This window comes from Microcaecilia unicolor, chromosome 2 (assembly GCF_901765095.1).
Source record: "Microcaecilia unicolor chromosome 2, aMicUni1.1, whole genome shotgun sequence".
NCBI lineage: Eukaryota > Metazoa > Chordata > Amphibia > Gymnophiona > Siphonopidae > Microcaecilia > Microcaecilia unicolor.
This window is the reverse complement of record NC_044032.1, coordinates 551,528,402-551,553,635: the sequence shown is the minus strand read 5'-3', so window position 1 is coordinate 551,553,635 and position 25,234 is coordinate 551,528,402. Positions and strand designations below refer to the sequence as shown.

At 43.0% G+C, this 25,234-nt stretch overlaps 1 protein-coding gene across 1 annotated transcript in view; it reads left to right on the top strand.

Moving 5' to 3' along the window:
* The window catches only part of FRYL (FRY like transcription coactivator), a 655,466-nt gene that overhangs the window by 573,501 nt on the left and 56,731 nt on the right, over positions 1 to 25,234 (top strand). Inside the window, 2 exon segments of the mRNA XM_030191364.1 lie at positions 8,898 to 9,151; positions 14,232 to 14,439. Coding sequence (XP_030047224.1) covers positions 8,898 to 9,151; positions 14,232 to 14,439 — 462 coding nt within the window.

Sequence of the window (25,234 nt, the reverse complement as noted above, 5' to 3'; positions counted from 1 at the left end):
TACTATGGTCTTTTTCTGCCTTCATTCTCTGTTTCTATTGTATCTAAATTCAAGAATGCTTGGGACAAGTACACCGAATCTCTAAGGGAGAGGAAGAGATAGTAGATGGTATGAATGGACAGACTGAATAGGCCACGTGGTCTTTCTTCATTTTGTATGTTTCTATTGTATCTGAATTATAATGCCTTTCTATTGCTCCATGGTGCAACTGCACTTCAAATATTGTGTGCAATTCTGGTCATCACATCTGAAAAAAGATATAGCAGATTTAGAAAAGGAACAGAGAAGGGCAGCCAAAATGATAAAGGGGATGAGACAACTCCCGTGCAGGGGCGTAGCCACGGGTGGGCCTGGATGGGCTCAGGCCCACCCACTTTCCCTCCAGGCCCACCCGCTCACGTCGCTCACTCGCTCGCAGAAATTCGTTGTCCTCCCCGCCAGCGCTGCATTTTTTTCTTCGATCGTCGCCAGCAGCGCTGCCATTCACACAGGCAGCTCCGCCCCCCTTTGCCGCGTCCATCTGACCCTATGTAAACAGGAAGTGCATCAGAGTGGGCTGGATGGACGCGGCAGAGGGGAGCGAAGCTGCCTGTGTGAATTGCAGCGCTGCCGGCGACGATCAAAGAAAAAAATGCAGGGACCGAAGCTGCCTTCTCTCTTCTGCTGCGCCGGTTCAAAGGGTTGCTGGCAGCGTGTAAGAATCACTGCTGCTGGCTGAATCTGACCTGAAATCCTTCCCTCTGCCATGTCTTCCCCCCAACTATGATGTAATTTCCTGGGAGGAATGCGCAGCAGAGGGAAGGCTTCTGGGTCAGTCAGCAGCAGTGCAGCAATTCTCTCTTACATGCTGCCAGCAACCCTTTGAAATGTGCTGCGGTGCTGTGATGCTCCTGATGCTGCATGGAGGGGGGGTTGGAGAGAAGATAAAATTGTTAGGCTGCTTGGGCATGGGATTGGAGGGGAGGGGAGGGAAAGAAAATAGATGCTACTCAGGGGGGTGTAGGAGTGAGGGAAATTGTTAGGGAGGGGAGGGAGAGATGCAGGGGGGTGTAGGAGAGGGAGGCATGCATGGGAGAGTAGAAGAAAGGGGATCATTATTGGGATATGGGGGGAGAGAGAGGGATAATTGCTGGATGTAGGGTAGGGTGGGGAGGGAAGGAGGGGTGAATGACAAAAGAAGGAGAAATGTTGGACCTGGGAGGGGAGGAAAAGGTACTGCACAGGGGAGAGAGGGATGAAGGAGAAATGTTACATGGTGGTGGAAGAGAGGCTGCAAGGGGGGGAAACAGATGTTAGACTTGGGATGCAAGGGTGAGAGAGAAGAGGAAAAGAGAGAACAATGTTGAACATGAGGGCGGAGGAGGGGGAAGAAGGAAGGAGATGTAGGATCCAGGGGTAGAAGACAGTGAGGGAGAAATGCTGGAATGTGGTTGGGAGGGAAGAGGGGGAGAAGTGCTGGCCCCTGGGGGAAGGGGCAAGAGGAAAGAGAGAAAGGACAGGAAGATGCTAGGAGGGGATAGAGGGTGGGGAGAGGAGAAAGAGGGAGCAGATGCTGGGCTAGAAGGGTTGGAAGGAGGCAGACACTGGGATGGTGGAACCATGTGGAAGGCCAAGGGAGTGGTAAGGAAATGAACGAGAGGATGATAGTGATTACGGGGAGTAGATTGAAGATGGAAGGCTGGAGAAGGAGTGAGATGGGGAATACGAGAGCTAGCGGGTGAAAGAAGGAGATGGAAATCAGATAGGTATCAGAAAAGTAAAAAGGAAAAGGATTAGAAGATGAAATTTGAGTGGACAGACAGAGAACAGGGAAGAAAAAAAAAAAGATAGGAAAGAGCTAAAATGAAACAAACATCAATATGTCAGTGTAGTGAGGGAATGGAATGAGAGTGGAGAAAAGACAAATGAATAGCAGCTGCTTGAAGGAGAATTAACAGAAAGACAGGAAAGTGAAAAAGAGAAACTTGAACCAACATAATGGAAAAATAAAATGACCAGACAACAAAGGTAGAAAAGACATTTTATTTTGAATTTATTAACTGAAATTTGTTAGCTTGAGAAATGTGCATAGCAGATATCATTTTATTGTGTTAGAAAAAACATAGTAACATAGTAGATGACGGCAGAAAAAGACCTGCACGGTCCATCCAGTCTGCCCAAGAAGATAAATTCGTATGTGCTACTTTTTTATTTGTACTGTCCTCTTCAGGGCACAGACCATATAAGGCTGGCCAGCCCTATCCCCGCCTCCCAACCACCAACCCCGCCTCCCACCACCAGCTCTGGCACAAACCATATAAGTCTGCCCAGCACTATCCCTGCCTCCCAACTACCAGTCCCGCCTCCCACCACCAGCTCTGGCACAGATCGTATAAGTCTGCCCAGCACTATCCCTGCCTCCCACCACCGGCTCTGGCACAGACCGTATAAGTCTGCCCAGCACTATCCCTGCTGCCCAACCACCAGCCCCGGCACAGACCGTATAAGTCTGCCCAGCACTAGCCCTGCCTCCCAACCACCAGCTCTGCCACCCATTCTAGGCTAAGCTCCTGAGGATCCCTTCCTTCTGCACAGGATTCCTTTATGTTTATCCCACGCATGTTTGAATTCCGTTACCGTTTTCATCTCCACCACCTCCCGGGGGAGGGCATTCCAAGCATCCACCACCCTCTCCGTGAAAAAATACTTCCTGACATTCTTCTTGAGTCTGCCCCCTTCAATCTCATTTCATGCCCTCTCGTTCTACCGCCTTCCCATCTCCGGAAAAAGTTTGTTTGCGGATTAATACCTTTCAAATATTTGAACGTCTGTATCATATCACCCTTGTTTCTCCTTTCCTCCAGGGTATACATGTTCAGGTCAGCAAGTCTCTCCTCATACGTCTTGTAACGCAAATCCCATACCATTCTCATAGCTTTTCTTTGCACCGCTTCAATTCTTTTTATATCCTTAGCAAGATACGGCCTCCAAAACTGAACACAATACTCCAGGTGGGGCCTCACCAACGACTTGTACAGGGGCATCAACACCTCCTTTCTTCTGCTGGTCACACCTCTCTCTATACAGCCTAGTAACCTTCTAGCTACAGCCACCGCCTTGTCACACTGTTTCATTGCCTTCAGATCCTCAGATACTATCACCCCAAGATCCCTCTCCCCATCTGTACCTAGCAGACTCTCACCGCCTAACACATAAGCCTCTCTTGGATTTCTACTCCCTAAGTGCATCACTTTGCATTTCTTCGCATTGAATTTTAATTGCCAAACCTTTGACCATTCTTCTAGCTTTTCAGAACCTTTTTCATGTTTTCCACTCCCTCCGGAGTGTCCACTGTGTTACAAATCTTAGTTTCTGATTTTATTTCTCCTCTGTAACATGCCGAGGTTCCGAGTTCAATTTTTGTCTACATATTTTTATTTCTAATGTGTGATCCCTTGTTCTGTATTTGGTGAGAGTCTGGGCCCTAGCATATCTAATACTAGTCCTGACCCTTTCCGCCCTTTCTGCCTTGCCTCACCCCATGCGTGGAACAAACTCCCTGAGCCTATACGCCAGGCCCCCTCCCTGCCCATCTTCAAATCACTGCTCAAAGCCCACCTCTTCAGTGTCGCCTTCGGCACCTAACCACTACACCTCTACTCAGGAAACCTAGACTGCCCCAACTTGACATTTCGTCCTTTAGATTGTAAGCTCCTTTGAGCAGGGACCGTCCTTCTTTGCTAATTTGTACAGCGCTGCATAACCCTAGTAGCGCTCTAGAAATGTTAAGTAGTAGTAATGTAGCTGGTGGGGATCCCTAACCTACATCAGTTGAGGACCTCCTCTAAAAGCAGCCAAAACTCCCTTCTACTAAGCTTGGCAGATGGCGGCAACATCCTTGAGCCACCGATAACTAAGCATGCATGGGGTGCCAGCATCAGTGACTCAAGGCATTGTTGCTACTGCTGCCTGTCAAGCTTGGTAAAAGGGATTTCTGGCTGTCTTCGGAGGAAGTTTTCAGCTGGCAGAGCTTAGGGATCTTTATGAGCTAAAGTATATTTTGAATTGGGAGGTGCCGGGGGAGATGTGGAGAGTGCGGGGAGGAAGGGGGCAGGGACAGAGAGAAAATTGTGTGCCCACCCACTTTGGGCTCAGGCCCACCCAAAATTGGCCGTCTGGCTACGCCACTGCTCCCATGTGATGAAAGGCTGAAGAGGCCGGGCTTTTCAGCTTAGAGAAGCGACAGCTGAGGGAGAAACAATAGAGGTCCATAAAATCATGAGTGAACTGAAACAGCTAGATGGAAATCTCTTGTTCACTCTTTCCAGAAGTACAAGGGGGCACTCAGTGAAGCTACTAAGTATTGCATGTAGAACAAATTGGAGAAAACATGTCTTCGCCCAACATGTAATTATACTCTGGAATTTGTTGCTAGAGAATGTGATAAAAGCGGTTAGTGTAGCAGGGTTTAAAGAATGTTTGGACAAGTTCCTGAAAGAATAGTCCAGAAACTATTAGTGTTGACTTGGGAAAATCCACTGCTTATTCCTGGGATAAGCCACAAACATCTGTTTTACTCTTTTGGAATCTTGCCAGGATACTGGGCTCTCTGGACCTGCAGTTTGTCCCAGTATGGCAGTACTTATGTAAACAATTCAGGATCAATGATCTAATTTCAGAATAGTCACAGAAATACAGAATATTTTGTCTAATGTTTAAAGACCTCAGTTCTGCAAAATGAGCTGACAAAATCAAATCTTTATGTAAATGCATTTATATATTTATATATATGTGTGTGAGAATCCAGACTCTTGGAGATAGATCCACTCTCCTCCTGTTTGAGTTTAGAGCTGATTCTCTTTTGCTCTCAGATTGAAGTGGCATATCTGGCACTGGAGTGCTCTCTCACCACCTGCTAACAACTGCTGTTTCACCCTTCCCCCCACTCTGAGTTTAAACTTTGTGGGTGTGGCAGCTAGCTCTGCTGGAGATAAACAGACACCCTTAGAGCAAATAAATCAGTGAGCATCCAGACTCTTGGAGATAGATCCACTCTCCTCCTGTTTGAGTTTAACCCCCCCCCCCCACCCTGCCCCTCTACCCACCCACCCCTTGATTGACACTTCCAATATAGCCACCCTAACAAGCACTAATTATCACTTCTAAATCCACCCTATTACATTCTAAAGCAATCCATTCATTTTCCCATTATATCCCAGCTTCTACTCTTCACTCCATCTCTATCCCACAATTTCACCTCTTCATAACACCTGTTCCTGTGCTCCAACATTCTTGTTCATCAACCTCATCTCTTCCACTGCTCTCTGAACATGACTCCAGTGCACACTCTCTTCCTAATGCTGTCCCTTCCCAACCTACTTCTTAGCCTGAAAACACTCCACGCTGCTGTAACACTTTACCCTCCCCCATCCCTCTCCACCTCACCATCTCTCCTATCCCCGTCCTTCTTCCTAGCTCTCAACCTCCAACATTTCCTTCTGGCCATTGACCCTTCCCCTTTCTTTTTAACCACATCCCGACTTCGTCGCCTTCGTCACCCAGCCTCCCCTACCCTCTTCCGTACTCCCTTACTCCTCCTCCTCCTATCCACTGGTGATGTCAATCCCAATCCAGGTCCCCTTCACTTGTCCTCACCCTCTCCTCTCTGAGGACGCTACCAAAACCCTTACCCCACACCCTTATCACCTCTCGCCTAGACTACTGCAATTTGCTTCTTGCTGGTTTCCCACTCAGCCATCTATCTCCTCTTTAATCTGTCCAAAACTCTGCTGCGTGTCTTATATTCCGCCAGAGTCGCTATACTCACGTTAGCCCTCTCCTCAAGTCGCTTCACTGGCTCCCTATCCGCTTCCGCATACGGTTCAAACTTCTCCTTTTGACCTACAAGTGCATCCACTCCGCAGCTCCTCAGTACCTTTCCGCTCTCATCTCTCCCTACACTCCTCCCCGTGAACTCCGTTCGCTGGGTAAATGTCTCCTGTCGTCCCCCTTCTCCCCCACTTCTAACTCCCGGCTCCGTTCCTTCTATCTCGCTGCTCCCTATGCCTGGAATAGACTCCCTGAGCCAGTACGTCAGGCTCAGTCTCTGGCTGTCTTCAAGTCTAGGCTTAAAGCCCACCTCTTTGCTACTGCTTTCGACTCCTAACCATGACTCTCTTACTCAACACCCTCACTTATCACCCCTACCACTGCAATTTCCCCACCCCTAGCTGTCTGTTCGTCTGTCCAATTTAGATTGTAAGCTCTGTTGAGCAGGGACTGGCTTTTCATGTTAATTTGTACAGCGCTGTGTAAGTCTAGTAGCGCTATAGAAATGTTTAATAGTAGTAGTAGTAATATTCTGCACATCCAGAAATGTGCTCCAAGCAGGTTACAACATAAAAGGGGTGTACACTGGAAAAAAAATAGTTCATTTTCAGTTTATTTGGGCTTTTTCTGTTCATTTCACACATTAATTTTAATTTAAACAGTTGTTAAGGTGAACTAATCAACACATGACCATTCATAGGTTGTTATACATTAAATTTATTTAGTGTACACATAATGAACTAAGGAGCCCTTTCAGTAAGCCACATTAGAACATGGACTTAGCACATTTTAACACCAGACTTTCCAACACACAAATTACAGCAGTATTTTAGGTATTTTTCAAAAAAAAATTTCAGGTTGAGTGCTAATGTTCGGAAGCACTTACTACCTCGTATTTAGGAGACGCTAAGTTTTTCACATTAACTCTACGTTAACCAGTTAGCACATGTGCTGATGCAAGTGTACTAGCTAGTTAATTCTTCCTCACAGATTCTCCATCCGTGATGTGCTCCCAGCAAAAAAAAAAAAAAAAATAGCTAACGCATGTTTTTAGCATGTGGTGACAGGCAAGCTACCACAAAAAGCTTTAACACATTTTGCAGTAATCCATTTTCCCCACATTAAACGCATTTTAATGCTTATTGTGGTTTTCTAAAATGGCCCCTAAATGCACACAAATGAATGCACATCCCTAATAACCATTATCTCTTATCCATAACAGCAATAGCAATGATCTAAGCAAAATAAATAATTATGAAAAAAGAAATAAAATAAAACCATTAACATAAAGTATTGTATAATCAATCATAGGTCATTTTTTATGCACATGTTCCCTGTTTAACTAGAGTGATAGTTCTAGGTAGTATATATCTAATGGTCCTGCAGGGATAATTTATAGACATAAATAAATATACATTAATATAAGAACATAAGAATAGCCATACTGGGTCAGTCCAGTGGTTCATGTAGCCCAGTGGCCAATCCAGGTCACAGGTACCTGGCAGAAACCCAAATAGCTGCAATATTCCATGCTACCAATCCCAGGGCAAGTAGTGGCTTCCCCCATGTCTATCTCAATAGCGGACTATAGACTTTGCCTCCAGGAACTTGTCCAAACCCTTTTTAAACCTAGATGCATTAACTGCCATTACCACATCCTCTGGCAGCAAGTTCCAGAGCCTAACTATTCTTTGTTTGAAATAATATTTCCTCCTATTTGTTTTAAAAGTATTTCCATGTAATTTCATTGAGTGTCCCCTAGTCTTTGTACTTTTTGAAAGAATGAAAACTCGATTCACTTTTACCCATTCTACACTACTCAGGATTTTATAGACCTCAATTATATCCCCTCTCAGCCCAGCCTTCTATTTTCCAAGCCGAAGAGCCCTAACCTCTTTAGCCTTTCCTCATACAGGAGGAGTTCCATCCTCTTTATCATTTTGGTCGCTTTTCTTTGGACCTTTTCTAATTCCGCTATATCTTTTTTGAGATACGGCGACCAGAATTGAACGCAATACTCAAGGTGAGGCCGCACCATGGAGCAATACAGAGGCATTGTAATATTCTTGGTCTTATTTTGCATCCCTTTCCTAATAATTCCTAGCATCGTGTTGGCTTTTATAGCCACCACCACACACTGAGGGGTATTATCTCAGAGGCAGAAAAGGGGCAGAAAATGAAGAAACAAGGCTAGTTGTAGTGTGCAAATACCACACCAACACAATCACACAGGATACCCAAGCTGACTATGCTTAAACACTTCTAATCACATATTTGCTGCCAATATAACACACCTAATAGTGCCAGGTTCATCAGTGGAGTGTGAAGAATGTCCTAGCAAAAGCAGCCAGTCAGATCACAGGAGGATAAAGTTCTACAGATATCCAACCAGCTAAATAAAGTCTCAGTAGTATCCCAGTAGGACCTTTTTCTGGCTTGATTTGTGTGAAAGGGTTACAAATAACTTGCCCAGAGTCACAAGGAGCTGCAGTGGGAATCAAACCCAGTTCCCCAAGATCAAAGTCCACTGCACTAACCTCTAGGCTACTCCTCCTCTGGGATGAATAGGCAGCCAGTGTATTTATAGCAGTGGCAGACCAAATCAGTAGAATGAAAGCGTAGCCTTGTGATTAGAACAGTGGGCTAAAACCCAGGGAAGCCAGAATTCAAATCCCACCTCTCCCACTGATGCTCCTTGTGATCTTGGGCAAGTCACTTCAGCCTTCATTGCCTAAGATCCAACTTAGACATTAAGCTTCCTTGGGCAGTGGAATCCCAAATTTCAGTCCATTATAAAAGCCCATAATAAAGAAATAGGTATATGTAGATACCAATTGTTCAAAATATATGTTAGTATGTTCTCTTAAATAGAGATGTTAATAATTGACCTGATATTTTAAAGGTGGTGGGGTTGTAACATGAATTTTATTCTAGCAGGATTTTTTCTGTTTGATAGAATTCTAACATCACTGAAACATTATATGGTGAAAGATGTTTTAAAGAATGTATAGCCATTACTAACAGTTTGCATTTTACTATGTTAGCTGACAGAGAGAAAGTATAGGTCAGAAATATTATTTACTTTGCAGGATGGCAGTGAGACTATAAAGGAGGAACAATTTAGTGCTGCTAGTGAAGATACTGGGTCATATATTACACAAGAACGGCATGAATATTTGGTTTGTAAGGAAGCCCTAGAACTGGAAGAGCCTCCTGAACTAGCAGACCCTGCAGCTCCAGGAAGTTCAGCAGAGTCTGTGTGTGAGGAAGATGTCACTCTAGCTTTGAAAGAGTTGGATGAAAGGTGTGAAGAAGAAGAGGCAGATTTCTCTGGGATGTCCAGGTGAGAACAACCTTTCAATGCTTATAAATCATTTGTTTTCCTTTTTCTCCATTGTTTTCCACCTTCCTCATCTGAATGTTGCACTGGGTAATCTCCTCTCTTGGCCCATATCTAGAAGGAAGCCTCTCTTTTAGCACTTCTTCCATTTGTTAAACTATGCAACTTTTCTTCCCAAGAGATGGATTTCATTTGCTTTGTTCTTCACATTATGCTGCCCTTTGTTTTTATAAGGTTCAATCATATTTTCCTATTTCTGACATCAGTTAACTTTCTGTGTTAATTGTATGTTTTATCAACTAGTTATAACTGCTATTGTATGTTAGTCTGGTTGTGAGCCCTTGGGCCCCGGCCGAGGCCTAGTATAGGGGTAGGCCGAGGGTGGGCCGAGCAGGCACTACACACTACCCCAGCTACCAAGCCCTGTACTCACACACGCAGCAACCAACTTGTACCTCAGAAAAGGGAAGATAAAGCAATCAGACGGACCTCACGGCCTATCTGGAACTGATTCACTCAGAATTCAAGCACGCGGGCCTCACGGCCTAACTGGAACTGACTCATACTTAGGGAGGGGAGAAAGAGACTAAACGAGGGGTCCCCCACGGGGACCGGAGCACCAGCAACACCCTCGGTGCAGGTAATCAAGGAGAAAGGGAAGCATACACAGAAACACGTCAAGCTGTAGCCCACCACACACAAAGAAAGTGAGGAACTGAAATAAGATACTGAAGGCAGAGACCCTCAGCAAACAGGGAAGGGAAAAGTCCGCAAAACAGAGTTTGGAGCCTAACACACACCAGCACAGAAAGGAACAGTGCTCTGTAATACAGGAGGTAGTACAGCAAAGAAAGGACTGAAACAGTCACAAAGGGAAGACTGCAGTAAACAGATAACTGCCAGAAGCAGAAAAGCTCTGCAGACAAAGGGTTAAACCACGCTCAGCACACAGACAGCAAAACACTGCAGACAAGAGGTTAATCGGGAGTACAATGAAAAACAAACAAACAACCTCCACTGAGAGAAACAAAGGGCAGGACCTGCCAAGCAGAAAACAAACACAGCACAAAGGGAACTCTGAAGGAAAGGGGAAGCAAAACAAACGAACTGGAACAGAACGAGGAGGAACTCACCACACAAAACCAGAGCAAAAGGGAAACCCAGGTGTAGTGAGAGAGGTAATTAGACACACGCAAGCAGCAGCCGGCAGACAGAGAGCAATAGAAAACTGCAAGCCGGGAAAGGAGTAACAACTCCACACAAGCACAGAGCTAATAGGTAAGGCTTCAGCAGAATTGGAGAAAACGCCAAAGCAGGGGTTGACGGGAGAGATGAGCTTAAGTAGATCAGACTGATATCAGCTCAGCCCCTGACGGACCAATCAGGAGTGGTTCCAAGCATTTCTCTGTCTGACTAGCAGAATTCTAACAGAATCATAACATTGTATAGTTTATTTGGGTGCCGTGACAATTACTATTACAATTTTATAAACATTTATCTAAGTATTTCTAACAGCAACTTTTTCAGATCTTGTTAGGCACATATTCATAGTCACTTGAGGACCTTTTACTTCAGTCTAGAAAATAGATTATTGGGATGGGATCAGCAATAACACAGGAAAGTCTTAGGCTTATGAGATCACCCACTTCTTTGTACTACACTCAAAAATCATCCACAGTTCAAATATTTGTTCAACCCAGAGAAGTTTACTAGTACGATCAGCTCAGCAACACAGTAGAAAAAGTTGAAAGTGAGAGACAAAAGTTAAGTCAGCAATTTCCACAGTTTCAAGTCTTTAGCTATTATCCTGTACTGATGAGTAATGCATGCAGTATTAGTATTCACATGATATCTAAATCTCAAAAACTCTTCAAGTGTTCATTGAATGATTACCTTGTTCGGTTTCTCCCTTGACCCCAGAAAAACTGAAGGAAGTTCTTTTATCATCCTTTATATACATAAACCACTCTGGTACGTCACTGGCTAAAAGCCCATCTTTTTGAGGCTGCTTTTAACTCTTAATCCCTATCCACCAGTTCAGTACCCATGTCTGTTTTAATCATTCTCTCAATAAATAACTCCCTAATCTTTTCTCCTGTTTGTCTGTCTTGAATAGATAGTAAGCTTTAAACACACTAATGGACATTAGTGTGTAATAAATGCTGGATATCCTATTTTATACCTAAGGGTCATGTGGCACCTAGTACTTGCTAATGTCCATTAGTGCATGCTAAGCTTTAGTAAAAGGGCCTCTTTGATAGTTACCATATTCTTCTATGTGCAGGATGGCACAGTTCTCCACTATTTATCACTATTACCATGGTTAATTGCCTTTAAAAAATACATAGTAACATAGTAAATGATGGCAGATAAAGACCTGTACGGTCCATCCAGTCTGCCCAACAAGATAAACTCATTTTACATGGTATGCATACTTTATATGTATACCCAAGTTTGATTTGTCCTTGCCATTCTCAAGGTACAGACTGTAGAAGTCTGCTCAGCACTGTTCTTGTACTAAAGGTCAGAAGCTAACGTCAAAGCCACTTAAAATTTACACTCAAGTCCATCCATATCTTTTCAAAAAAATTAATTTAGCAACATTAAAAAGGATGGCAAACAGTTAAAGCTAACCACCATTCTCATGTCAACAAATTAAGCATACTCACTATATGTTTATAATACTGTCAAACTGAGAATAAAGTAACACTAAACTAGTAAAGAGCACGTGTTGCTATAAATGTAATATATAAGCAACACTTTTAAAAACCAAGCAGCATCGAAGACAACTGTAGAGATAACTCTCACAGAGTGAATAAACCATACAATAAAAAAGAGAGTTTTAGAACATCATTTAAAACAATATTCTTATAATAGTTTATTTTTAAAATATTTTAAAAAACTGTTTTTTGAGCGGGCTAAATTTTATTTTTTTGCTTATGTATGTCCACCAAGAGCTTTCAGATAAACATAGGGGTCCTTTTACTAACTGCGTTAGGTGCTGATGCACACCTAATGCAGCAAAAATGGTCTAACACAAGATGTGTTATAGCGTTTCAGCAAAAATAAAAAAGCCCTTTTTTTACAGGTGCGCTGCAAAATGGATCGGCACGCACCCAAAACCCGCACCTACACTACCGCAAGACATTTTTCAGAACACCTTTGTAAAAGGACTCCTTATTGTAAAACCTTTATTTGGCACCTTTATGTGAGATTTTTCAGGAGTTGGATGTTAATTATGAATTGTATGCTGATAGTAACTTCTTTTTTCCATTTAACCTCTGTGGATGTGGCTATTGTTAGACTTTGCTCATTTTTGATGGTGTGAATATCTGGATGAAGAGGAATAGGTTGCTACTGAATATGACCAAGACTGAAATAATGGTTGTCAGCCATTCACCAATGTCAGTAGCTCTTTCATTTATTACCTATCAAGTTGTTTAATTGGACCTTTGCCAGAAAATGATTTACTTCTACTCGTTCTACACCACTCGGGATTCTGTAGACCTCAATCATATCTCCCCTCATCCATCTCTTTTCCAAGATGAAGAGCCCTAACCTCTTTAGCCTTTCCTTGTACGAGAGGAGTTCCATCCCCTTTATCATTTTAGGCACTCTTCTTTGAACCTTTTCTAATTCCACTATATCTTTTTGGAGATACAGTGAACATTTTAAATCTGAAGAAATAGTTAACAAGGTAAAGATATCATCTGCATAAGAATATAGAAATTCTCCTTCTCTCAAAGTGAAGGAACTCATATAGATGTTACGTGGAACAAAATAGGGGAGGCTTGAGGAACACCACAAGTGGGTGACCATGGGAAAGATAGAAACATGACATCAGATAAGGGCCAAAAGGCCCATCCAGTCTGCCCATCCTCAGTAACAACTAACTCTTCCTTTCCTAAGGAATCCCATATGCCTGTTTAATGATTCCTAATTCAGCCAACTTAAGCATCAAAATGTAGTGATCAACAGTATCAAAGGCTGCTGAAATATCAAATTGTAGAAGTACCATCTGGCCTCCCCTACTAAGTACTTCTTTCCTTTAGATGTTAAGTCAGTCTCATCTTCCGTAGAAAAGCTGTTTGTTAAAGTGTATTTGAAGTTCTTATTTTCTGGGCAATTGTACTATAATTGTATTCCTGTGCTTAAAAGAATTGTTTGCATATAGCCTATGCACATTTTGTAGTCATGTCAATATCAGGACGGGTACCAGGAAGAAATTATATAGGAAATAAAATACTAAACAGAAAAAATGTTTCTCTGTTTCTCATTATACTAATGGAATATACTAAGTATACTATTTAATCCTGAAAATATGAAGAACATTGTGTGTGACAAAATGCATTACCCCTCTTAATGAAACAGAAGGTCCTCTATATTAAATTTCTGGCTCCAAGTATGAGCATTGATTAATTTCTTTTCTAAGTAACCACATTGTCAAACACATTGATATATGGTGGAAGGTACTTCCATAGGACATTATTTAAGCAAAAGCCAGTTAAACTGATTGTTATGAAAGTGGATGCATTCCAGTCTATCTCCATTCCACTTTTAGATATTACGTAAGATAATTTAAAAAAATAGTGTACTGCAGCAAAAGCTCTTGGATTGTTCTCAAGACAAGCTGGAGTATGTTGTGCATACAGAAGCTGGTGAATTACAGTTGCTGGTATCAACCAGCAGAGAGGTGGCTTACTTCATTACAGTACCTTTTTCTGGTCTGTTCTGAATGTTCATAAAAATGTCTTTCCCATTTCTAAGGAGTAATTATATAAAGTATATTTATTCTGCTTGTTTTTTAAGGCTTTTTGGATATTTTAAGTTGTAAGTATAACTTGCATTTTTACTATAACAGCTAACCTAAATACTTCTAAATTTATAGTACTTGGCTCACATATTTGTTTTGTTAATTTAAAAAAAACCCTATTTTCTAATTATTTTTTAAGTTGCAACTTTTTATTAATTTTAAAATAGCATGCTTCTAATTTTAATTGAGCCTTCTACTAAAATTTATATTAATGAAAATGAATCTGCTGTTTTCATTTCATTTACATACCATTATTTATTTTATTTCTAGTCAGGATGAGGGAGACCAGGATGGTTTTCTAGAAGTCCAGGCTTCACCACCACCATCGCCTTTTCTTTCGGCCATATTGGCAGCTTTCCAACCAGCAACATATGATGACGAAGAAGAAGCCTGGCGCTGCCATGTCAACCAGATGCTTTGTGAAACTGATGGATCTTGTGCAGCCTATACATTTCATGTGTTCTCTAGGTTGTTTCAGGTCAGTGCAGTATTGGTGCAATATTTTTTTAACAATCTTTGCGCTGCTGTGTTTGAATCTTTCTTGTGATATACACTGTACTTTCAAACTTAGGAATTGTAAATAGTTAACATAGTGTAAATTGGCAGATAAGGATTATTTAGTCTTCCCATTAACCCAAGCCAACACAAGTCTTTAAAATCTTGGAGTGGAGAAGTGGCCTAATGGTGAGTGCAGCAGGCTTTGATCCCAGCTTCCTGGGTTTCATTCCCACTGCAGCTCCTTTTATTTATTTATTTATTAGGATTTATTTACCGCCTTTTTTAAGGAATTCACTCAAGGCAGTGTACAGTAAGAATAAATCAAACATGAGCAATAGACAGTTACAGCAGTAAAAGTATGCAAATAACAATACAAAATATGGTATAGTATACTACTTACAATGTCAACACGATACATAATAGAACATTTAATTGACAGTGGAGGGTATAAACAAAGATGGAACATATCGATAGGTAAGAGAATAAGAAGAGTTAGATAATAAGGTGACTAATTTAAGGAGACATGCGTATGAGTTTAAAAAGATGGTTACATTTTATATCAGCTAGGGTAGGAGTGGATAAACATGACCTACTGCATATGTGCAGCCCGAGTCACATGTGTGTGAATGAGATTAACATGTTAGTTACTTCTTCCATTAAAGGCCTGGTTGAGGAGCCAAGCTTTCTGAAGTAGAGATAGTCTTGTGTTAAGTGGAGCCTTTCAGACAGTGCATTCCAGAGTATGGGGGCTACTCCGGAGAAGGCTTACTTGCAGGTATCACATCATGTAATGTCTTTTGGAGAGGGTGTAGTTAGTGATAGTCCTTGAGAGGACCTTAGTGTCCTTGGCAGTGTGTAGAGGATCATCCTATTCTTCAGATACTCAGGGCCATTTCCTTTAAGGGCCTTGAAGATCAGGCAAAGAGTTTTAAATTTAGCCCTGTATTGTAATGGTAGCCAATGAAGTTTTTGTAAGAATGGTGTGATGTGGTCACATCACTTGCAAACTTCTACGAGTCTTGCTGCAGCATTTTGAATCAGTTGAAGCTGGTGCAGGCCCTTTGTAGTCAGACCGTTGTGTAATGCATTCTCTGAAGACAAGCAGACTGCTTGTTCTCGCATGTGGGGTCGACGTCCACGTCGGCCCAGGAACCGGCATTTTGCCAGCAAAATAAAAACAGAGTTTTGCTAAAGTCTTCTAGCGCGTGAATTGCATGCACTGCGCATGCACAGATGACTTCCTGCCCATTGGGTGAGCATGCTTCCTCAGTTTTTTCTTGTCATCGGCGGAGAGACAGTGTTTCAACTCTTCTCTTCGTTTTTGGCCCAGGAAACAGAGTCTTTGATGGCTAGTTCATTTTAGTTTTCTTTTTTTCGTCATTCTCTTTAAAAAAAAAAAAAAAAAAACCTTCCCATATTTTTCTTGAATTTAGCCGCTTTTTATAAATTTTCTTTGTTTTTCGACGCAGTCAAGTTTTTTTCTTTCTCTTGTGTCCCTTTTTCTTTTCAAAGGCACAATCACGTCATTTGATTTCGCCGAAGCCCTTTTTCCTTCCATGTCATCGAAGACACCCAGTGGCTTCAAGCGTTGTACACGGTGCAACTGGACTATCTCAGGTACCAATACCCATGCCTGGTGTATCCAGTGCCTTGAGCCCAACCATAGCCCAGCCACTTGTAGTCTGTGTCTTTGTATGAAGAAACAGACCCAAGCGTCTTGAGAAGCCCAAAGAGAAAAATTTGGGGGGGCTCAGTCCGGTCCTTCGACATCGGTACCGAGGTCGTTGGCATCGACATCGACAGGAGCATCGATGTCAGGAAGAAAGGTAATGGCTGCTGAGAGACCAACTCACGCTGGGAGCAGTGAGGCGTCGAGTGGGTCTCCACCTGCCTCGAGGCCTCCTGTTATGCAGGCCCACTGGGAACGGCCGTCGTCGGACCTGGCCCCGAGGAGATGCGAGGATTCCACGTCTTCCTCATCGGTACTGAGGAGTCTCGATGACGGGCGTCGAGCAAAGGCGAAGAAACACCGTCATCGTTCTCCTTCGACACACAGTACCAGGAGCTCCAGGGCATCGAGAGAGTCTGCACCCGAGAAGCGTCAGCACCAAGAAGATCGCTCCCCCTTGATACAGGAGGTGCAGATGCGTCGGTCTCCCAGTAGCCTGGTACCTGCTCCCGAGCCTCCACGGATTCTGACACCGCCTGTCCCATCAACCCCGCAGTCTACTTCGATGGTGGCTCTCGACGACTGCATCCAGGCCTTGTTTCCAGAAATTCTGGAAGGGCTGCTATGACAGTCAGCTTCGGTGTCGGGGGTGCTTGCGCCTTCTGTCCCTGCTGCTGCAGCGGTGTCTGGGCCTTCACCTGCGGTGAGGTCCCTGACCGTGATGCCGCTTGCGGCATCCACATTGGCTGCCACCCAGATCGACTCTCCTTTGACATCGGTGGAGGGAGGTTCGCTGCAGTCGGACCGGGCATCGGCCTCTCGACATCGCCATAGAGGACATTGTTTCTCGGCGTCGAAGCACCTTAACTCAGGTTCTATCCGATACTGAGCAAGAGCGTTTGTGGGAGTCAGAAGAGGATCCCAGGTACTTCTCTTCTGATGAGTCCTTTGGGATTCCCTCTGATCCTTCCCCTCCGCCAGAAAAGAGACTATCTCCACCAGAGAGTCTGTCCTTTTCCTCTTTTGTCCGGGAAATGGCTACAGCTATTCCCTTCCCTGTGGAAGTTGAGGATGAGCCCAGAACTGAGATGCTCGAGGTCCTGGATTATTCTTCTCCACCTAAAGAGGCTGTGACAGTTCCTTTCCATAAGGTACTGAAGGAAGTCCTGATGCAAAACTGGTCAGCCCTTCTGTCTGGCCCCATGGTCCTGAAAAAAATTGAATTCCAGTATCGGATCCACGGTGAACCTGGGTTGATGAGGTCTCAGTTACCCCACAATTCCATGGTGGTGGACTCTGCCCTCAAGAGAGCCAGAAGTACTAGAGACTATGCTTCGGCGCCCCCAGGCAGAGAGGCAAGAACTCTTGACTCTTTTGGGAGGAAGACATACCAGGCCGCTATGCTCACCGCCAAGATCCAGTCTTAACAGCTCTTCACGAGCGTGCACTTGCGGGACTCAATACGGCAACTGTCGGGCTTGGATGATGCACTCCCTACGGAACTGGTCGAGCTTTTTCGCCAGGTGGTCAGGCAGAAGAAGGTGTGTCGAAAGATCATTGGTCTGGCGTCTGCGCCCAGAGTATTCACAAAGTGCCTGGTGGTAGTCGCAGCATCACTACGCAGACTGGGAGTGCATGTGTTCCCTTATCTCGACAATTGGCTGGTGAAGAGCACCTCGAAGGCAGGCGCTCAGCAGTCCATGCGAATGACTATTCAGGTGCTAGAACTACTGGGGTTCGTAATCAATTACCCCAAGTCCCATTTCACTCCAGTGCAAAAGTTGGAATTCATTGGAGCCCTGTTCGAGCTTATCTTCCCTAGACAGGGGCAGAGAACCTCCTGTCCCTGGTGTCCATAGTTCGAGCGTCTGAACAGAGCACGGCTCGGCAGATGTTGAGACTTCTGGGGTACATGGCCTCTACAGTTCATGTGACTCCAATGGCACGTCTACACATGAGATCGGCTCAATGGACCCTAGCTTCCCAGTGATATCAAGCTGCAGGGAGTCTAGAGGATGTAATCCAACTGTCCACCGACTTCCAGAATTCTCTGCAGTGGTGGGCGATTCGATCCAATCTGACCTTGGGGCGTCCATTCCAAATTCTTCAGTCACAAAAAGTGCTGACAACGGATGCATCCCTCCTGGGGTGGGGAGCTCATGTAGATGGGCTTCACACTCAAGGAGCCTGGTCCTTTCAGGAAAAAGGTCTTCAGATCAATCTCCTGGAATTGCGAGCGATCTGGAACGCTCTAAAGGCTTTCAGAGACCTGCTGTCCAACCAAATCATATTGATTCAGACAACCAATCAGGTTGCCATGTATTATACCAACAAGCAGGGGGGCACCGGATCTCGCCGTCTGTGTCAGGAAGCTGTCCAGATGTGGCTTTGGGCACATTGTCATGGCATGTTGCTCCAAGCCACAAACCTGGCAGGCGTAAACAACAGTCTGGCCAACAGGTTGAGCAGGATAATACAACCTCACGAGTGGTCGTTGAACATGGGCGTAGCCCGCAAGATCTTCCGAGCGTGGGGCACCCCCTCGGTGGATCTTTTTCCACTCAATCCAATCACAAGGTCCCTCAGTTCTGTTCCAGGCTTCAGGCCCACAACAGACTAGCGTCAGATGCCTTTCTTCTGCATTGGGGAACAGGCCTCCTGTATGCGTATCCTCCCATACCTCTATTAGGGAAGACTTTGCTGAAACTCAAACAAGACTACGGAACCATGATTCTGATTGCTCCCTTCTGGCCACGTCAGATTTGGTTCCCTCTTCTTCTGGAGTTGTCCTCTGAGGAACCGTGAAGATTGGAATGTTTTCCAACCCTCATCACCCAGAACAAAGGGTCGCTTCTACATCCCAACCTCCAGTCTCTGGCTCTCATGGCCTGGATGTTGAGAGCTTAGAATTTGCCTCCTTAGGTCTTTCAGAGGGTGTCTCCCGAGTCTTGCTTCCAGAAAAGATTCCACGAAGAGGTGTTACTCTTTCAAATGGAGGAGGTTTGCTGTCTGGTGTGACAGCAAGGCCCTAGATCCTCTTTCTTGTCCTACACAGACCCTGCTTGAATACCTTCTACACTTATCAGAGGCTGGCCTCAAGACCAACTCCGTAAAAGTTCACCTTAGTGCAATTATTGCTTATCATTGCCATGTAGAGGGTAAGCCTATCTCTGGACAGCCTTTAGTTTGCTTCATGCACATACTATATACCAGTTGACTTTGGCAGCTCTGCCTGGGAGTTTGAGAGAGCAGTACTGTTACTCTGTGAAAGCTGATTTTCTCCCCTTCTCTGCATTGGTGGGCGATTCGATCCAATCATGACCTTGGGGTGTCCATTCCAAATTCCTCAGTCACAAAAAGTGCTGACAACGGATGCATCCCTCCTGGGGTGAGGAGCTCATGTAGATGGGCTTCACACTCCCCTTTTGGCTCTCTACCATTCAGGTTTAAGTTCTCAAACCGTCTTTTTTTTTTTTTTTTTAAGAGAGCAGTACCTTTCCGTGACACTTTAGTTCTAATTTCCAACAGTGCTGCTACTGCTAGGAAAATTAGCCTTTCAAGGAGCACAAGTTTAACTTTTACAGTACATAGCCTGAGGAAGGGACTTTGGTAGTTCCGAAAGCTTATACCCTAAAATATGAGTTAGTGCAACATAGAATTTATCAGAAGATAAGTTTCATCTGGTCTGCCTAGCTACATTCTGTCTGCAGTGTCTTAGATCCAAGTTGATCTTTGTTTTTGTCTTCACTTCTTCAGAACTAGGAATTATCTGTGCTTATCCCATGCTTCATCAATCTTGCCACTGTTTTTGTTTCCCCCAGGAAGCCATTCCATCTGTCCACCACTCTTTCCATGAATAAATATTTCCTGATGTTCCTCAAACCATGACTCTTGTTCTAGAGAGGACCTGCCAGCAAGTCAGGTTTTCAGGATATCCACAATGAATATGCACCATATTGGTAGCTTTATTTGGACTTCCTCAACTTTCTCTATTTTTTTGAAAATACGGCCTCCAGAACTGGGCACAGTGTTTTAGGTGAAGTCTCACCAGCAACCTATGTAGTAGCATTACTTCTTCTGTTAAATCTGTAATTTGCCTTGTACACATCTTGGAGTGAAAAGGCAGAAAATAAATGGAGGAGTAAGCTAATGCTTAGATCAGCAGGTAGAGAGCCAGGGAAGCCAGGTTTTAAATTCCACTGCTGCTCTTCGTGGTCTTGAGCAAGTCACTTAATCTCCATTATCTCAGGTACCAACTTAGACTGTAAACTGTCCAGGTACAAGAAAATACCTACTGAAATAGGTGTGATCTAAACATCCAAATCCAAAATGAAATCTTTACCTTGTGCTCATTTAGGCTTGATCGTCAAAGGGCAGGTCAAGAGTCATATCGTCTGACCTTTGGAAATGTCAGTGGCCTACTTGAAGTCATTCTTCAGGAAAGAGATCTGCAAGACATGTACTTGTATGTGCGCATTCATATCCCATTACTGTCTAAAGAGGGATTCCTGATGTGACAGGACAGTGCCTTATACAAGTTTTCACACTATTGTACAGGTGTAGGGCTTGCAAAAACGGTTGCCTCCATGTTCTATGCTAATGTGATGCCCACCTCATTTGTTTGTTTGTTTATTATTTATTAGGATTTATTTACCGCCTTTTTGAAGGAATTCACTCAAGGCGGTGTACCGTAAGAATAGATCAAACATGAGCAATAGGCAATTACAATAGTAAAAAATATTCAAATAACAATACAAAGTATGGCATAGTATACTACTTACAATGTTGGCTTATGCTTCCTCTTTACTACATTTAGCTCAATTGTAAGTCTTTTTCAGCCATATCTAATCTTCCATTTTGTTGTCAAACTCACAGAGAAAGTTGTGGCTCGACAGCTTCTTTAATTCTAGGACTCCAATAATATGCTTCATCCTAGACAATCAGGTTTTAGAGCCAAACATAGTACTACGTTTGCCCTGTTGGCAGTACACAATGGGATCCTTACCTATCCTGATGCATCTAAATCTGAGCACAGCTTTTGATCTAGTTAATTATATTCTTCTTTTCTCACGATTAAAGGAGATTGGGGTCACCAATACAGCACCAACATGGTTTCAGTCATTCTTTACTGGCCGTGCATTTAGAGTCCAGATAGATAATACTTTTGCAGCTCCGTTCCTCTTATTGGGTGGGTGCCACAAGAATCTAGTCTGGCACCAACTGTATTCAACATTTTTCTAGCACCACTGACATCACTCATTCAAAGTCTGGGTATAAGTGTGTGTATTTTTACACAGATGATATTCAGATCCATCATAGCTCGCTGATTAATAGGTCATAAATTGAAATTGAATCAGCTAAAGTCAGAGGCTATTTAGTTCACTATAAATAAGATCTTTATTCAAATCATGTATTTCTGGCAAGTTTATGCCTATTGAGCTACAGTTCTCTTACTTGGGGCCTTAATTGGATTTTGAGCTGTCCCTTGTACCTCAAGTCTTATCCCTCATGTAGAAAACATTTTTGTCCTTAAGGAAGATTAGTTCTCTCAGATCACCCCACTTTAGCCCTAAAAACTGTAATTCATGCATTTATTAATAGACATTATTGTAATTGTCTGCTGACGGGTGTCCCTTTTATTCATATGCACTGATTCCAACTCCTGCAAAATACAGCAATCAAAATTCTATTTAAAGCCAAACTTACTAATCATGTTACACGTCTCTAACAGGAGCAGCATTGGCTGCCAGTTTCAAGAGGATTAAATGTAAACTTTTGATGCTGACTTTTCACTCATTTTCCAGGGTATACTTACCTGTTCAAACTCCTTACTTCTTCTTTATGTTCTACTAGTGATGGGAAGCCAATGGTTAGAATGGAGTGATATGATCTAATCTTCCCTTATATATCAACTTGACTGCTATGTTTTGTAGAACTTGTAAATGTTTGATAGCATACATAGGAAGACCTGAATGCAGAGCATTATCAAAACCCAAGTGTAACAAAGTGTTCAGTGCTCTGGAATCTAGGCAGGGTCTCAGAGATCTCACTTATAGCAAAAAAGGTCTTTTGGATCACTTGAGAAACTTGAGGGTTAAATATAACTGAACGATCAAAACACCTAAGACAGAATCATATCCTTGAATTGGACTGATCTAGAACAGAGAAATGGTTGAATGGAGACATAGTAGAATTTGAAGAAATCCATAGTGCCTGTAATTTAGCAGAGTTGAGGAGAAGTTTATATTGAATTAGCCACAAGGTGATTTTATCTAAGTTAGCAGAAGGTGTTGACTAAAATTAGCAGTTCCAAATATCATGGACGTTCAAAGGTTGAATATCATGTGCATAGACGTAAGAGGAGCTGCAAGTGGAATGATAAATATATTAAATAAAGTATGGCTAAGAATAGAACCTTTTTGTACACCTTTTGTCAAAAGCTGAAGAAGAGATAACGTATTATATTGTAGTTGACATGTGTAATCCAAAAAATACAACCAAAACCAGTCTAATGTGACTCCCTTTAAACCAACCTCCTGCAGGTGATCTAGCATTAATGAATAATCTATATCAAATGTTTGGCTCAAATCTAGCTGTAAAATCAGCACATCTTTCCAGTGTCTAAATGACAGCAAATATCATTAAGCATTCCCAGCAGTGCATTTTTATTACTATGCCCGACAAAGAACCCAGACTGGTAAGGATAGAGGCTTTTGTTATTATACCAGAAGTGTATTATCTGCTGAAATATTGCATTTTCAGCTAACTTTGCCAGAAATGGTAGTTGGGCAGTGGGGCAAAAACTAGAGGGAGTAGAGACATCTCTCAAGTCCCAGTTTCTTCAATTGGGGCTGGATCATAGATCTTTTCCACTGAGGGGGAGCTTTTCCCAATTGCAAACTAGAGTTAACAAAGTCCAGAAAAATTGCTTTCTGTGGTACAACCAAAGTGGTTTACATATTCTATCCAGGCACTTTTCTCTGTCCCTACTGGGCTCACAATCTGTTTTTGTACCTGGAGAAATGGAGAGTTAAGTGACTTGCCCAGGGCCACAAGGAGCTGCAGTGGGAATTGAACCCAGTTCTCCAGGTTCACAGCCAGCTGCACTAACCATTAGGCTACTCCTCCAAGCCTTAAGTAACCAGGCAGGAGCTCCATCATGAGATCCTGAACGTTTCACCAACTTGAGCAATATCTGAAGGCTAATCAAAGTAAGCAGAGTGAACTTAGAAAAAGAACTACTCATGTTGCACAAAGGCATAGGACCAGAGTAATCATGCAGAGGAAATAATGACAAAGGAGAGAAGTTCTAGGGAATATGAGAAACTGATTCTGAAGAAGTATTCACCTTGACATCAGGTAACTTGCATATTGCTCTGCAGTAAAAGCTGGTTAATAGGAAGAATGACCAACAGGAGCACAGAACTGATGTACAATCTGAAATAAATGACAAGGATAGTTTTCAGAAGTATGAACACACAGGCTAAATCTCAGTATATTAGTCATTCTCAGCAGCAATTTATGTTCAGTTTGCAGCAGTTTACAGCACATAAGAATAGGGACAGACTTCCATGTTTGTCCGCACTGTGATCCAGAGAACCATGGTTTGTTTTCTCCACAACAAGGGTGAATTACGCTCCAAAGGGCTAGGTCATCAAGCAGAGAAGTACTAAAAGAGGAAATCTTTTCATCCAAGAACTAATGAAAAGTAGTCAAAAAAGATGCCAAGCAACATAAAGAAAAACAATTAGTGGTACAAAGAAGGATTAGAGTGTACTAACACTGATGAGACACCTATTGAGCACTGAAAATTAATCAAAAAATGATCTGACCAAGCTATGTTCCTCCTCCTAACTCCAATCGCCAAGCACTTTCCATTTGTCTTTTCAGTACACATTCTGGGTGGGTTGTTTTGGGGTTTTGTTTGTTTTTAAAGAATAGCAGAAAATTACTGCTGATTGGGGAGGTGGTGGTGTTGTTGTTGTTTGTCCTGTGCTGTATTGTGTGAGATTTAATGTTATTCTATGAATGTTTGGTTGGAATCTGCCTTGATCATATTTTGCTATGAAAATTATAAGTAAATAAAATAGCAGACTCTTGGGTGCTAATTGCTGCCAGATCTGGATATCACTTCATATTTTTCTCAATTCCACTTGAAAGACCCCTGACAAAGTCACAGCTATCACAAACCCATCCCCACTTCCTTCAACAAGAAGTCCTTCTCTACAAACCAGTGCAATAGAGCCTGTTCTCATACAGGGTGGGGATGCCAAACAGAATACAAATTAACCTTTCTTGGACATATTGAAAAATCTTGCTCAATATTGGGGTGCTCGGCACCCACAGAGTTGGCTCCTATGATAAAATGTGCTCTAGAATCCTGCATTCAATTTGGGTCAGAGATGACCAGGTCTGATGGAAGACTGTTAGGTGCCCTAGGCAACCTTACAGCGTTGCATAAAAAGATGCACTGCCACTCTAACCAGTTCATTTAAGTGTAATGAGCCACTGCTACTACCATAGCTCTTTGAAAATCTGCACCAGTCTCTTTCTCAGTGGCTGCAGGGCTCTCCACTCTTTAGAGACCCCTAGGCAATCCTTTTAAAGAGGTTCTGTCTCTGAGTGGTAGTGTTTCCCCAGATGGGAGCTCCTCTGTAGGTTCTTTATCTTTATGGCTCCTAGGGATTGTTTCTTGTCCCCTCCAGATTCCTACGATTGGATATTGTGTAACTTCCTCCTTTATCCTTCCCTGCAGGATGTAGCAGTATGCTGGTTCCCCATTTCAGCTTAAATCTGATGACTACTGCAAAACTCTTAGCAACTTTGTCATTGCTATCCACTCCTGTCTTCCCAGGTACAATGGCTGGGCTAGCCAGAAACCTTTTTTTCCCTTAATAAGTGATACAAAGGCCAGACAGCAGGAGTCAAAGACGAAGAAATTCAAACTGGGCTGTGTGTTTATACTAGAAGTTTCCCTCCAAGTGATGCTGCCCACCCATTTGCTCCTTGACTGATAAACTTGCAGAATAGAATATTCCCTGCAGTGTGTCTTTTCATCTCCTAGGCAAAGAAAAGAACTTTTGCTCTTACTGTCTTTCCCTTACTA